Genomic DNA, 13,212 nt, shown 5'->3' with positions numbered 1-13,212 from the left:
AATTTCACAACTGCTGCTTCTAGCAATCCTGAATTTTAAAAATTCATAGGATATGGTTTAAAATGCAGAGAGTTTTAAAAAAAACTTCCATAATTGCTGAAGCAATTTCTACAGTTGCTTGATAGCAGTGAATGCAGTGGTGTAGTGGTCAACATGTTGTTGACTTCTGGTCTGCACTCATCAAGGCAAACTCAAAAATTACAAATTTCAAACCACCACAACAATTGAGAAAGAATAAGAACAAACTAATTGGTTCAAAAATCAATCCTGATTTTTCCACAGCAACAAGGAACCATGCACTCAAGTTCCTGTTTTAAGGAAATAAGTTACAAGGGTTGAACATATGTTTTGGTTACAGATCATAGTACTCACTTCTAACAAGTGCAACTGAGCGACATTCCAAGCTTGACGAAGTAACTTAGCTTGGTTGTCAGAGCAGCTATTTCCCCCTTTTTGCACCCTTGCCCCCTATGGTGTAAATTGTTGAGTTTGTTTAAACTTTGGCACTAAATTTCCCCTGACGAGTTCCATACTTAGCGAGGAGGAGGCTGGGAGAACATTGCAAGCCAGGCAGCACTAGGTGGAGAAATTGATGTTTCAGGTGTAATCCCTCATGATTACTATGTTTGATAGTATCTCTTTTCAGCACCATTGAAGCCATTTCTACACAAAAACCATATATGTCATGATATTAAAAGTTCTGGTGATATTTACAAACAAAAAAGGAAGGTAAAGTCAAACCAAAAATGTGAGCTGTAATTGTTTTCACAGTGGAAGCTAGTGATCCACAGACTTGCCTGTTGGGTGTATTAAAATGTCAGCCTGACTTCTTTTATAGTAGTTTTTGATCAAGGTTATGAACCCCAATCTGCAATTGAAATTAACAAGAGACTGTACATTATATTACAGGGGGTGTCACCTTTCAGGTTAGACATTAAACAGAGATCCTGTCAGCTACCTCCAGTCGACAGCAAAAAGTACAATATGCAAAATTCTTCCAGTGTTCTAGCAAATAATTGCCATTCACCCAACACCACCAAAACAGATTATCTACTCAATACTCTATGCAGAAACTAGCTGCCACCTTCACATACTAAGAGCAACACCTAAACTTCAAATATAATCCATTATTTGAAGTACTTTGAAATATGCCAAGCATTTGATCTGGCAATATTTAAGCAAGTTGATTTGATTCAATGCACGAATTATTAGTCTACTTTGTCAGCATTCTCATTTATATAGAAAACGAAAGTTTAGGGAAAACATCATGAAAGTTTAGTAGACCAATTTGAAGATCCAATTGAAAGAGGGCCAGGTCACGTTAAACAAGAAAAAACATAAGTTGGAAAATAAATACGGCAAAGTAAACGGCAAGAATGATCAATTCAGAATAGAAACAAGTGGGAAAATTTGAAGACTTTTTTTTAAATGCTGGAAACCCTCCGCGCGTCCAGGCAACGTCTACCGAAGTGGGTAATGATAGGTTTAACGTAGAGGGACGCTTTCAAGAGAAGGGTGGAGAGTAAAGTGAGATCTGGGGAGGAAAGTGAAGGGCGGAGGCATCCGTCCTCCCGACAGAACAAACCAGCTTGTCCCGGTGGTTGCTCACATGCTGAGCGAGGCCCACAGCACTCGCTGGTTTTCAGAGGCGGGAGGTGGAAAGCTTAGTCCCAGAAACCCAGTTGGAAGCCCAGGGGCCTACAGTGGGAGTGAGGAGAACGCCTTCCGCGGCCATGTATGGAGCACTGAGGCCACTCGTTATTATTTAAACCACATAGAGCGCGGCCCGCCGCATACCGGCTCTCCCACTCACACACGAGGTCGACCGGGACATTTCATTGTAACGGCTGCCGCTAACTTAATTCTATCATCATCGGCAATGAAGGCTCCCCTTACTCTTCCTCCAAAGTAGCCGTCAGTCGCTCGTTCCGGCGCCAGTCCGCCTCTTCCTCCTGGCTGTGAACGTCCGCCATTTCGCCAGGGCCGTCTTTCACCATCCGCTCGCCTCCACCACTATCCCACAATGCCGCCGCACACGTCCTCCACCATCCCACAATCCCGCAGTGCAGATCCTCCAAGTTCCCACAATGCCGCCGCACACTTCCCATCATCCCACGGCACCAGTCTTCCTCGATCCCACAATGCACTCGTTTGCTCAGACCTAAATTCCTGGAGGTTGTTGTAGGTGAGAAGGATAAAGAAGTGGTTAAGAACTCATTTAATGATTGAAATATTCCAAGCATTTCATCTGGCAATATTTAAGCAAGTTGATTTGATTCAATGCATGGATTATTGGTCTACTTTGTCAGCATTCTCATTTATATAGAAAAAGAAAGTTTAGGAAAAACAACATTAAAATCTAGTAGACCAATTTGAAGATCCAACTGAAAGAGGGCCAGGTCACGTTAACCAAAAAAATAGGTTAATTTAGAGACTCCCATAAAAATGTAGATAAACTTGGAAATGTGAAATTAATAGGTAATTTTGGGCATAAAGTATAAAAGCAGGCCTGTCACAAGCTATCAAGAGAAAAGACAAGCAATATTTTAAAAAGAAAAAAAGTGAGCTATTTCATCGAACCAAACAAAAAATTGGGGGAAAAGTGAGATTATTTTCATGAGTAGTCAAAGGTGGCTTGTCAATTCTGTTTGGAGGTGTTTTTGGATATGTCGTCGAGTAGTGATATTAGTAAAGGTTGTTCCATTTACCTCAACTGAGACTATAGTGGCATTTGAGACTCTCCAGGTTTTTTTTTTAGATTAGACTTACAGTGTGGAAACAGGCCCTTCGGCCCAACAAGTCCACACCGACCCGCCGAAGCGAAACCCACCCATACCCCTACATTTACCCCTTACCTAACACTACGGGCAATTTAGCATGGCCAATTCACCTGACCTGCACATCTTTGGACTGTGGGAGGAAACCGGAGCACCCGGAGGAAACCCACGCAGACACGGGGAGAACGTGCAAACTCCACACAGTCAGTCACCTGAGTCGGGAATTGAACCCGGGTCTGAGGTGCTGTGAGGCAGCAGTGCTAACCACTGTGCCACCGTGCCGCCCCTACCTTGTAGTAGGATCCATGAGTGAGCCACCATTAATGAGAGAGCGACAACAAGCAATCAAAAAGGTGAAAAACATAAATCCTGAAGCTCTTACAAGTGAGGTTCATAAATTTGGCAGTTTGACCAAAATCCTACAAATTTGTTAAGAAATACAAGCTACCCACCAGACTTTAGGAACACAACAATTGTAACTATCTTTGAGACAGGAGATAAATCATGCCTGTGGAAATGTTGAGGTATTTTCTTGTTCTTAGCAGGGAAAATTCAGACATGCGTTCGCTTGGATGCCTTGTTTGTATGCCTGAAGAAATCCTCCCACAGAGAATGTGTCGTCTGACCTTCCAGAATAATTTCTGGCATGATTTTTATTGCTAGCAGAATCCAAGGAAAATTTTGTGGAACTCTTCTTTGCAATCATTGACCTAGCCAAAACATTTGACTCAGTAGATTGAGATTCTTTTCCAAAGAATTTGATGTCCAAGAAGCTTCATCACAATCTTGCAACTGCTTCATGATGATATGACAGCAACTGCCTGAAATAACAATTTGAACTTCTTGCATTCAAAATCGCAACTGGCAGTAAACAAGACTGTATGATAACCCATTCATTTTATTTAGATTTAACTGACACTGGCTATTCACCTCAAAGATCATCTGCCCTCCAGTGTGAGCATTAAATGCTGGCTAGGTAGAAAACTTTTCAACTCCATGCCAAAACTAATTTGACCACCATGGATAAGTGATTGTGTGTGTGTGGCAGAGCTAGTATGTCATGACTGCATTGTTCATGATTTCAGTTGTTGCCCTTTGCACATCTGTCTCAAGTTTTTTTAATTCTGCATTTAAGAGATCCAACCGGTCTTTGAATATTACCAAAACAAAACTTAGCCCAGTACTAGTCCGTCAAAGTTTACATATCCTGTAAATATTGGGAGACATTCAGGAATACACTGACCATTTTCCATATGTTGCAGCCATCTCTCTCAATAGTGATGAGGAGATCCCAACACCAGATCACCTGTGTCAGCTCTGCCTTTGACAGACTTTGGCATTGAACATTTGACAATAAAGACTTCCATGTCAACAAAAGTCATAGTGTACATAGCAGTTGTCATCTTACTTCTGCACTGCAGTGTGACCTGATGCATGTCAGTGACACATATAAAGTGCTAGATGAATCCCGTCAGCAATGCCTCCATCAAAACTTCTAAATTCACTGAAAAACTTCAATAAATGCTAGTATCCCTTAAGCCAGTTTCACAAGCATTCAGGCAAGAGTCCTGCAAAATCACCAAAACGGACCGGACTTTGCATCAAGTACCTCCCCTACCAGATTCTGATTTTTCAATTCTCTAATAGCCAGCATTCCAGAGGAGGACAAAGAAAATCCTTTAAAGAAGGTCTCTTTGAAGTGCAGCCAGCATTAACGTTGATTACTGGAAGAAACTTACCATTGTTTAAAGTGGTGCCAAGTTGTTAATCAAAATGTTTTACACTTTATTGAAGCAGAGCAGCTGAACAGCAGGAAATAAAAGGAAGAAAATCCTGCACTCTGGATCCCACTACCTTGTAAAATGTCCTGCTCGATGTCTCAAAATATAAGCAGACAAAGAACTGGACATTTCAGTCACATGAATGTAAGAGCAGGAACCTGCAATTCTGAATAGATGTCATCCTCCAACTGAGAGACAGTTGATAACAATATACTTAAGATTGAAGCCATTCACAAGTGGTGAGGACTTGCATGCAGTTTCACTTCAGAAACTCAGAGATTTTGAGAATCAGAAGGCCATTCCTGTGCAAAGGAAGAAAGAAAACCAAAAAAAAGACAGACTTGCATTTATACTGCAACTCTCATCACCGCAAAATGTCACAAAGTATTTTACTGCCCATGATATGCTTTTAAAGTGTCACTGTTGTATTGTTATAAGCCAGCAGCCAATTTGCACACAGCAAGCCCACACAAAAAGCTATGTCATAATGATAGATAATCTGTTTTTGTGATCTTGATCAAGAAATAAATATTAGTCACCAGAGATAACACCCCTATCCTTCAATAAAACAATACGTTTATCCACCTGAGATGTGCTTTGATTTAACATCTCATACAAAATATACCACTTCCAACAATGAAGATTCCATCTTGATTTTTGTGCCCACAACATTTCAACTAGAAGTAAAGGTGCTACCAACTGAAAGGCTGAGGCACTGGGGGCTGTTCTCATTGGAGAAAAGAAGGTTTAGGGAAGATTTGATAGAGGTGTACAAGATGATTAGGGGTTTAGATAGGGTTGACAGTGAGAACCTTTTTCCGCGTATGGAGTCAGCTGTTACTAGGGGACACAGCTTTAAATTAAGGGGAGGTTGGTATAGGACAGACGTTAGGGGTAGATTCTTTACTCAGCGGGTTGTGAGTTCATGGAATGCCCTGCCAGTATCAGTGGTGGACTCTCCCTCTTTATGATCAGCATATAGAGGATAAGCATATGGAGGTTATTGGGCTAGTGTAAGTTAGGTAGGCTTCGGTCGGCGCAACATCGAGGGCCGAAGGGCCTGTACTGCGCTGTATTTTTCTATGTTCTATGTCCAACTGAGTATCAGCCAACACTAGAACAGTGAACAATTGCTCTTTTGACTCAACTCACTTCATCTAAATAACAAGTATTCCAATGGATCCTGGCTGTGCCTGAATGTTTGCTTGAAATAGGTGGCATAATTTTTAACCCAGTCCTACTCATAACCCTTCCCTTTTCATTTTATCTGGTATACTGTTACTGTTGGTGTCTCTCCCAATTCACAACTCTCACTTAACTTCATTCCCTTCATCAAATTCTCCTTCTCAATTTCTCAATGACTGTTAACTCATATCTACTATAAACCCATGCCTACCTGGATTACATTTCCCCCAAGTCTGTTGCAGATGGAGATATTTTTCCAGTTTTGCTCCATCTTAAGGTCATGCCACCTTCTATGTCAGCTCTTCCAACATGTTGCCTTTTTTTTAAACCAAGGATTTCCTTCGGCTATGATTGGTATGATCCTTGACAATGATAGCAGTGCAGAAGTATGTAGTCAGGAAGAAATTGCTTTGACAGTGCTTAGCCTAAACTCATTAAGTTGCACAGCACACGGTAAAACATAGGCAATGAAATCTGTTGATATCACCTACCTGTCTACAACCACACCCTGCATCCTTCCACTCATACGTACAAACCAGCAACGACATTCTCACAATAGTACTGAAGACTTGTACTCTGATGTACCCCAGGCCAAACTATTCCATTAAGGTACAAACTGATATCAACCTGATCGTATGAAAAAAACAGCCCAGGTGCATGCTGTCCTTAAAAAGGATGTATCCAAACTGGCCACTTACTGTTCCATCAGATCATCAAAAGATGAAGTTTGCCACTGCTGCAAACAGCAGGACTTGAGAGAGATCCCTACCCCATTTTGGGGCAATCTCAAGGATTAACAACCCTTGTTAAAGATGATATAAATTCAAAACAAAATACATCTGACAAATGCACAGTGGCAACCAACAAAATCAATATAATGATATACCTGTACTGCATAGTTAAAATGGTAGAAGACATGTTAGATGAGGCTGTAATCAAATTGTGTTGTGCTCTGGTCATTCTGCATGTTCGGTCCTGTGTCCAGTTCTGGTCTTAGAGGAGCAAGAAACTAGGTGCTGTAGACTGCATAGGTAAACAATGAAACATTTAATTGGTTGGGAGTGCATGATAAATACAACCCAATATTGACAAACATCTAGCAGTCTCTCACCATAGAGCATTTTAATATTGAGCCGTATTTGTTTATTTGTATGTAATTTACTTGCAGATTAAAAATACCAATACACTTGCTATATTTTCTTTCCCAACATTGCTTTTATTTCAGATTTCTCATTTATGTTAACCTGCCTAATTGCCTTAGTTTTCCCCAGTGGTTCATCTCATTAAATGTGTGAGCAGCTGAGTTACAGGTAAGAAGGCTCACAGCAATTGTCTTAATATCTATAAATTAAAAAGATTTATGCCAATTCCAGCACAAAGTTAAATTCAACCATGAGGAAACTATAATAGCACCAAGAACAAAAGAGGCACTGCTCAGGAAAAGGAAAACCTTCAGTACTGCAGAAAGGAAAAGAGAAATCGCAGAAACAAATGCACAGTTGTTTTCATCCCAACAACTGTGAATGTTGCAAGAAGACTTATCGAATAGAGAAGAGGAAAACTGGTCTCTACTAATTGTTATTTACTGACTTAACTAGATCTGCCATTTTATTCCAGTCCCTTTTGGGTTCTTAAAATATTTATTATCTTGTGAGAGAATTTCACAATATTCAAGTTAACATGCTTTCATGTTGAAAAAAAAATGCACTTGTATAGCAGCTTCTTTTTAGAACTGATAATTATCAATTTAAAATCAGTATCACCATTAAGGGGTGAGTTACACTAGGGCCCGTTATGAACCAAAAATAACTTCAAAACTTTAATTCTGCAGCGTTGTTTAATCTGCTGGAAAAAGTATTGGGAAAATTCACCTATAGTTGGGACAACAGAAAGACAACTGTGAGTGCATAATCTCTTGCAGCATGTAACTATTTAAAATTTATTTCTGGCTTAAGTGTTGGCTCATAAACTGGTAGGGTCGGAAATGCTGACTATTTTTGTTCCTTGAAACACAAGAGATTTCACTGTTAATAGAATTGCTGGCAAAAACAAGAACTTTGATTGGTTGGTCAGACTTCCTTAGAGGCCAGGTGTTGAAATCAAGGTTAACACATCACAACAACTAATTTGGGAAGGGGAAGATTCGCACTTAGCCAGTTCAATGTAACATTCCAAGCTATCAAATTGGGGCATATCTTTGGAATCTCTTAGTCTACAATCGGTCTAATTCGCTGAAGCTTTGGAGGCACTTTGGTACATCAGTAATGTCCGTACCTCTGGGTTAGAAGACTTGGGTCATAATGCATTTGAAATGGTTGATTAAACAAATCTACAATTGTCCTCATTAACTTCTGCAGTTGCTTAATTGGGGAAATCAAACCTTTGAGCTCAAATTAAATCAGTACCGTAAATTAAATGTGAACTCAATATTTATGAAGAAACAGGGATCAAAGCCACTCAAGTAAACAAAGATGCAAGTGACCCAAAGTCCTGGCAAATTTAACCATTATTTATGTGGTATCTGTCTTGGTTGCCACAGCTGGTACCTCATGGTATCTGTCACTTCTGCCAGTATGTGACACAAGATAAGGTTTGTTTGCCATAGTTGGCCACCTTTGTTTAAAGAGTATTTAGTCTAATTATTATTAGTAGAAGATAGATCACTGATTTGTCTAAATAGAAGAGCCACATCTAAACTAACAAGATGGTTTATTGCATAATAACATAGCTACATTTTGTATTACTAGTCAAGCATAATTTCTAATGACTCTCGGGATCTGTAAAAATATGCCTGCTCCCTCAGAAGGTTAGAGTCAAACTCCCTGTCTCTACACAAAGACTGTGTGTGATATCAGGTAGAGCAGAACTAATGCAGCTTAAACATTAACTCTTTCAGAACCATTACCTTAGACAACAGTTTAAACATTTTTGTTGTCTAGCTGGTCATGCATGTGGCAAAGTTTGCAGTACCAAGTCACACCTGGGAGAAGGGGGCAGGTTAGAGAGGCATCGGAGGCCAGAAAGGGGAGAACGATGGGCAATGGAATTAGGTGGAGGAGAGATTCTTAACTTAAAAATACTTGGCTTAATTAAGTAAATTACGAACTTTTACATTGCCTGTAGAAACTGAAATGTGTTGAATCAGGAATTTTGGATCAGCAAGCATGTTTCAGGACTACTTATATTGTAAGTATGAGGTCAAATACTTTAATTAGTTGAAGGTAATGATCATAGTTGTGTGATGCTACTAAATATCACAAAGAAGTAGCTCAACTCAATAGCTCTGCTATATTGGAATCGATGGGGATCAAGAGGCAATCTCCCTGCTGGTTTAAGTCAAGCCTAGCACAATGGAAGATGATAGTGGTCGTTGGAGATCAGTTATCCCAACTCTATGACATTTCTGCAGGAGTTCCTCAGGTTAGTGTCCTAGGCCCAACCACCTTCGGCTGCTTCATCAATGACTTTTCCTCCACCATAAGGTCAAAAGTGGGGATATTAACTATAATGATTGCACAGTGTTCAGTAACATTCACAGTTCTTCAGGTACTGAAGTAGTCCATTCTCAAATGCAATAAAACTTTGACAATATCTGGACATGGGCTGAAAAGTGAAAAGTAACTTTTGAAGCACACAAATATCAGGCAAAGATCATCTCCAATATCAAATGATCTAACCATCATGGCAGTTAAAGGCATTGCCATCACTGAATCCCCCATGACCAAATCCTGGGGGTTACCATTGCCCAGAAATTCCACTGTATTTGATATATAAAGGCTGTGGATACAAAAGCAGATCAGAGATTAGGAATACTGCAGCAGATAGCTTACCTCCTGACTCCCAAAATCTGTCCACCATCTGCAAGACACAAGTCAGGAATGTGATGGAATACTACCCATTTTCCTTGAAGAGTGCAATTTGAACAACACTCATGAAGCTGGACACCGTCTAGGAGAAAGCAGCCCAATTGATTGGCACCTCATCTACAAACATCTATTGCCTCCACCATTAATGCTGCAGCAGTTTGTACTGTCTGCAAGAGGGACTGCAGAAATTCACCTATGATCCTTAGATGAACCTCCAAATCCACAACCACCTCCATGGGAGGTAAAGAGCAGCAGAGACATGGGAACATGACCACTGCAAGTTCCCCTCCAACATCCTGACTTGGAATATATCACCATTACTTTACAGTTCCCGGGTCAAAATTATGGAATTCTCTCCCTAACGGGATTGTGGACTGCAGCAGTTCAAAAAAGCAGCTCACCACCATCTTCTCAAGGACAACAAGAGATGGCCAATAAATGCTGGCCACCAGTAATGCCCATATCCCATTAGTAAATTTTTAAAAAGTTGGCACTGTCTTGGATCTATTGTTGTCTCTCATCACTCTATTGATCTTGAAACTTGTCTCTTCTGTCATTTAACTTTCTCTTCCTCACTGCTTTTAAATGCAAGGTTTTTCACTCCTCCTTGGCTTCAATCGGGAGGGAAGATCTGACCAATTTTTAACCCAAAGACACTGAAATTATGTTGCAATAAATCTATTGGTTTCCTCACCTGGTATCAGTTAAGACATCACATGATTCCTGGTTTTTGAATATTGTCTACTCATTTGAGAGATTCAGGAGTATGCCCTGAATTATTTGGTCATGCATGGATGCAGCCAATCTCAGCCACCCGGAAGTACAAGGACAACAAACAAATGACAATACTATCACCTGCAACGTCTCCAAGTCACACATCTTTCTGACTTTCAAATATATCATTGTTCCTTCACAGTCTATGGGGCAAAAATCTGGAAGAGCATGAGTATACCTTCTTATTCTTTGGCATTCCCTCACCATCTAGGATGACATGCTTTCACTCTAAAGGGGCGTTTTTTTTAGATTAGATTACTTATAGTGTGGAAACAGGCCCTTCGGCCCAACCAGTCCACACCGACCCACTGAAGCGCAACCCACCCATTCCCCTACATTTACCCCTTTACCTAACACTATGGGCAATTTAGCATAGCCAATTCACCTGACCTGCACATCTTTGGACTGTGGGAGGAAATTGGAGCACCCAGAGGAAACCCACGCAGATACGGGGAGAACATGCAAACTCCACACAGTCAGTCGCATGAGGCGGGAATTGAACCCGGGTCCCTGGCGCTGTGAGGCAGCAGGAACCACTGTGCCACCGTGCCGCCCATTAACCTACAGCCACAGATTCTGCCTCAAGTGATGTTGGGGAGCAGGATGGATGAGACACTGTGTCTTCTGCAGGCTCTTTCAGCTGCTTGTGTTTGGCTTCCACATGCTCCACTTGGTGATGCTGAGAGTGGTTGTCTCCTTGGCACTTGCTTTTTCGATAGTTTGTGTTTTCTAGGGCAAGTGATTCCTAAGTGTTAGTGGAGATGTCAGATTTACTTAGGGGGGCTTTCAAGATGTCCTCATAGTGTTCTCTTTGCTCTCCTAGAGATCACTTACCATTGCAGAGCTTGGAGTAGAGCACTCATTTAGAGTCGAAAAACATGGCATTGGAAAAGCACAGCAGGTTAGGCAGCATCTGAGGAGCAGGAGAATCGACGTTTCAGGCATAATCCCTTCACCAGAAATAAACCCTTCCTAATGAAATACTTATGCCCAAAATGTCAATTCTCCTGCTCCTAGGATGCTGCCTGACCTGCTGTGCTTTTCTAGCACCACACTTTTCAACTCTGATCTCCAGCATCTGCAGTCCTCACTTTCTCCCACACGTTTAGAATGTTTTGCGTTGGACAATGCAGACAACGCGGCCCAGCCATCTCAGCTGGTTTAGCGTGAACAGTGCCTTAATACTGTGCTATTGGCATGGGAGAGGATTGTTACATTGGTAAACCTGTCCTGCCAGTGGACATTGTTGTTGAGTTTTGCACTGTTGATAACTCTCCAGGGATTTGAGGTTTCTGCTATACATATTCCATTTTTATGTTTTTCATCATTTCATACTTATTGACGATGAATGTAGCCAATCTATAATCTTATCAATATTCTTTTGTTTTGCTAAATAATGAACTCTGCATTGCTGAAAAGAGAGACACATTTACCGAAAATGTTCATGTTGCACTCATCACGCCAAACACGCGAATGACAAATTTGAAGTTATTAAAAGAGTTTACTTTGTGTAATAAAGGGTACGTTGATTGGTAACCTGGATTCCAAAACGTCCCAATGGATTGGAAAGTAACTAATGTAATGCTTTGCCTTCAAGGAAAAGAAACAAAATGCAGAGGACAATAGGTTTGTTAACCTAGCATCTGTCACAGCTGCTAGAATCCAATATTAAGCAAGCAAGTCAGAATATGATCATGCAGATTAGGACTGAGAGGCTGTGTGAAAGGGAAGTAGTGTTTACCTTATTTATTGGAGCTTCTTGAGGGAGTGACAAGGAAAGTGAATAAAATGTGTGGTGTAATAGGATTTCCAAAGCATTTGATAATGTGCCACATCTGAGGTTATTACTCAAGAGTACATGATATAGGGAGTAACATATTAGCATAGAGAAAAGATTGATTAGCTGACAGGATGCAGAGAGCTAAGGATATTTTTCAGTTGACAAACAGCAACTAGTGAAATGCCACAGGCATCTGTGCTGGGGCCTCAACTATTTGTAATAATATGTCATTGACTTTTTATGGCAGGACCAGAGGTGTGGCTGCTAATTTGCTGATGGCACTAAGATAAATAGGAAGGTAAGTTGTCATAGAATCATAGAGATGTACAGCATGGAAACAGACCCTTCGGTTCAACTTGATCATGCCGACCAGATATCCCAATCCAATCTAGTCCAACCTGCCAGCACCCGGCCCATGTCCCTCCAAACCCTTCCTTTTCATATGCCTATCGAGATGCCTTTTAAATGTTGCAATTGTACTAGCCTCAACCACTTCCTCTGGCAACTCATTCCATACACGTACCACCCTATGCATGAAAAAGTTGCCACTTAGGTCTCTTTTGTATCTTTCCCCTCTCACCCTAAACCTATGCCCTCTAGTTCTGGACTCCCCACCCCTGAGAAAAGACTTTGTCTATTTATCCTATCCATGCCCCTCATGATTTTATAAACCTGTATAAGGTCATCCCTCAGCCTTCGACGCTCCATAGAAAACAGCCCCTCCCTATTCAACCTCTCCTTCTAGCTCAAATCTTCCAACCCTGGCAAAACCCTTGTAAATCTTTTCTGAGCCCTTTCAAGTTTCACACCATCCTTCAAGTTTCACAACATTCTCTAAGGAGACCAGAATTGCATGTAATATTCCCAAGGACCTTACCATTAAGTGTATAAATCCTGCTAAGATTTGCTTTCCCAAAGTGCAGCACCTCACATTTTTCTAAATTAAACACCATCTGCCACTTCTCAGCCCATTGGCCCATCTGGTCAAGATCCCGTTGTAAACCAATGTCCTGTACAGCCACAACATGACCTCCCAACTCCTGTACTCA

General features: G+C 41.0%; 1 protein-coding gene across 4 annotated transcripts in view; it reads right to left on the bottom strand.

Moving 5' to 3' along the window:
• The window catches only part of LOC132832202 (serine/threonine-protein kinase PRP4 homolog), a 48,108-nt gene extending 46,072 nt beyond the window's left edge, over positions 1-2,036 (bottom strand). For all 4 annotated transcript variants that reach the window (XM_060849984.1, XM_060849985.1, XM_060849982.1 and 1 more), the window contains exon 1: positions 1,897-2,036. In XM_060849984.1, the coding sequence (XP_060705967.1) occupies positions 1,897-1,997 (101 nt within the window). In that variant the 5' untranslated portion in view covers positions 1,998-2,036. The remainder of the gene's footprint in view (positions 1-1,896) is intronic.
• Positions 2,037-13,212: the final 11,176 nt, after the last annotated feature.

This window comes from Hemiscyllium ocellatum, chromosome 34 (assembly GCF_020745735.1).
Source record: "Hemiscyllium ocellatum isolate sHemOce1 chromosome 34, sHemOce1.pat.X.cur, whole genome shotgun sequence".
Lineage (NCBI taxonomy): Eukaryota > Metazoa > Chordata > Chondrichthyes > Orectolobiformes > Hemiscylliidae > Hemiscyllium > Hemiscyllium ocellatum.
Note: the sequence above shows the minus strand (reverse complement) of the source record. Positions and strands in the feature narration are given on the sequence as shown.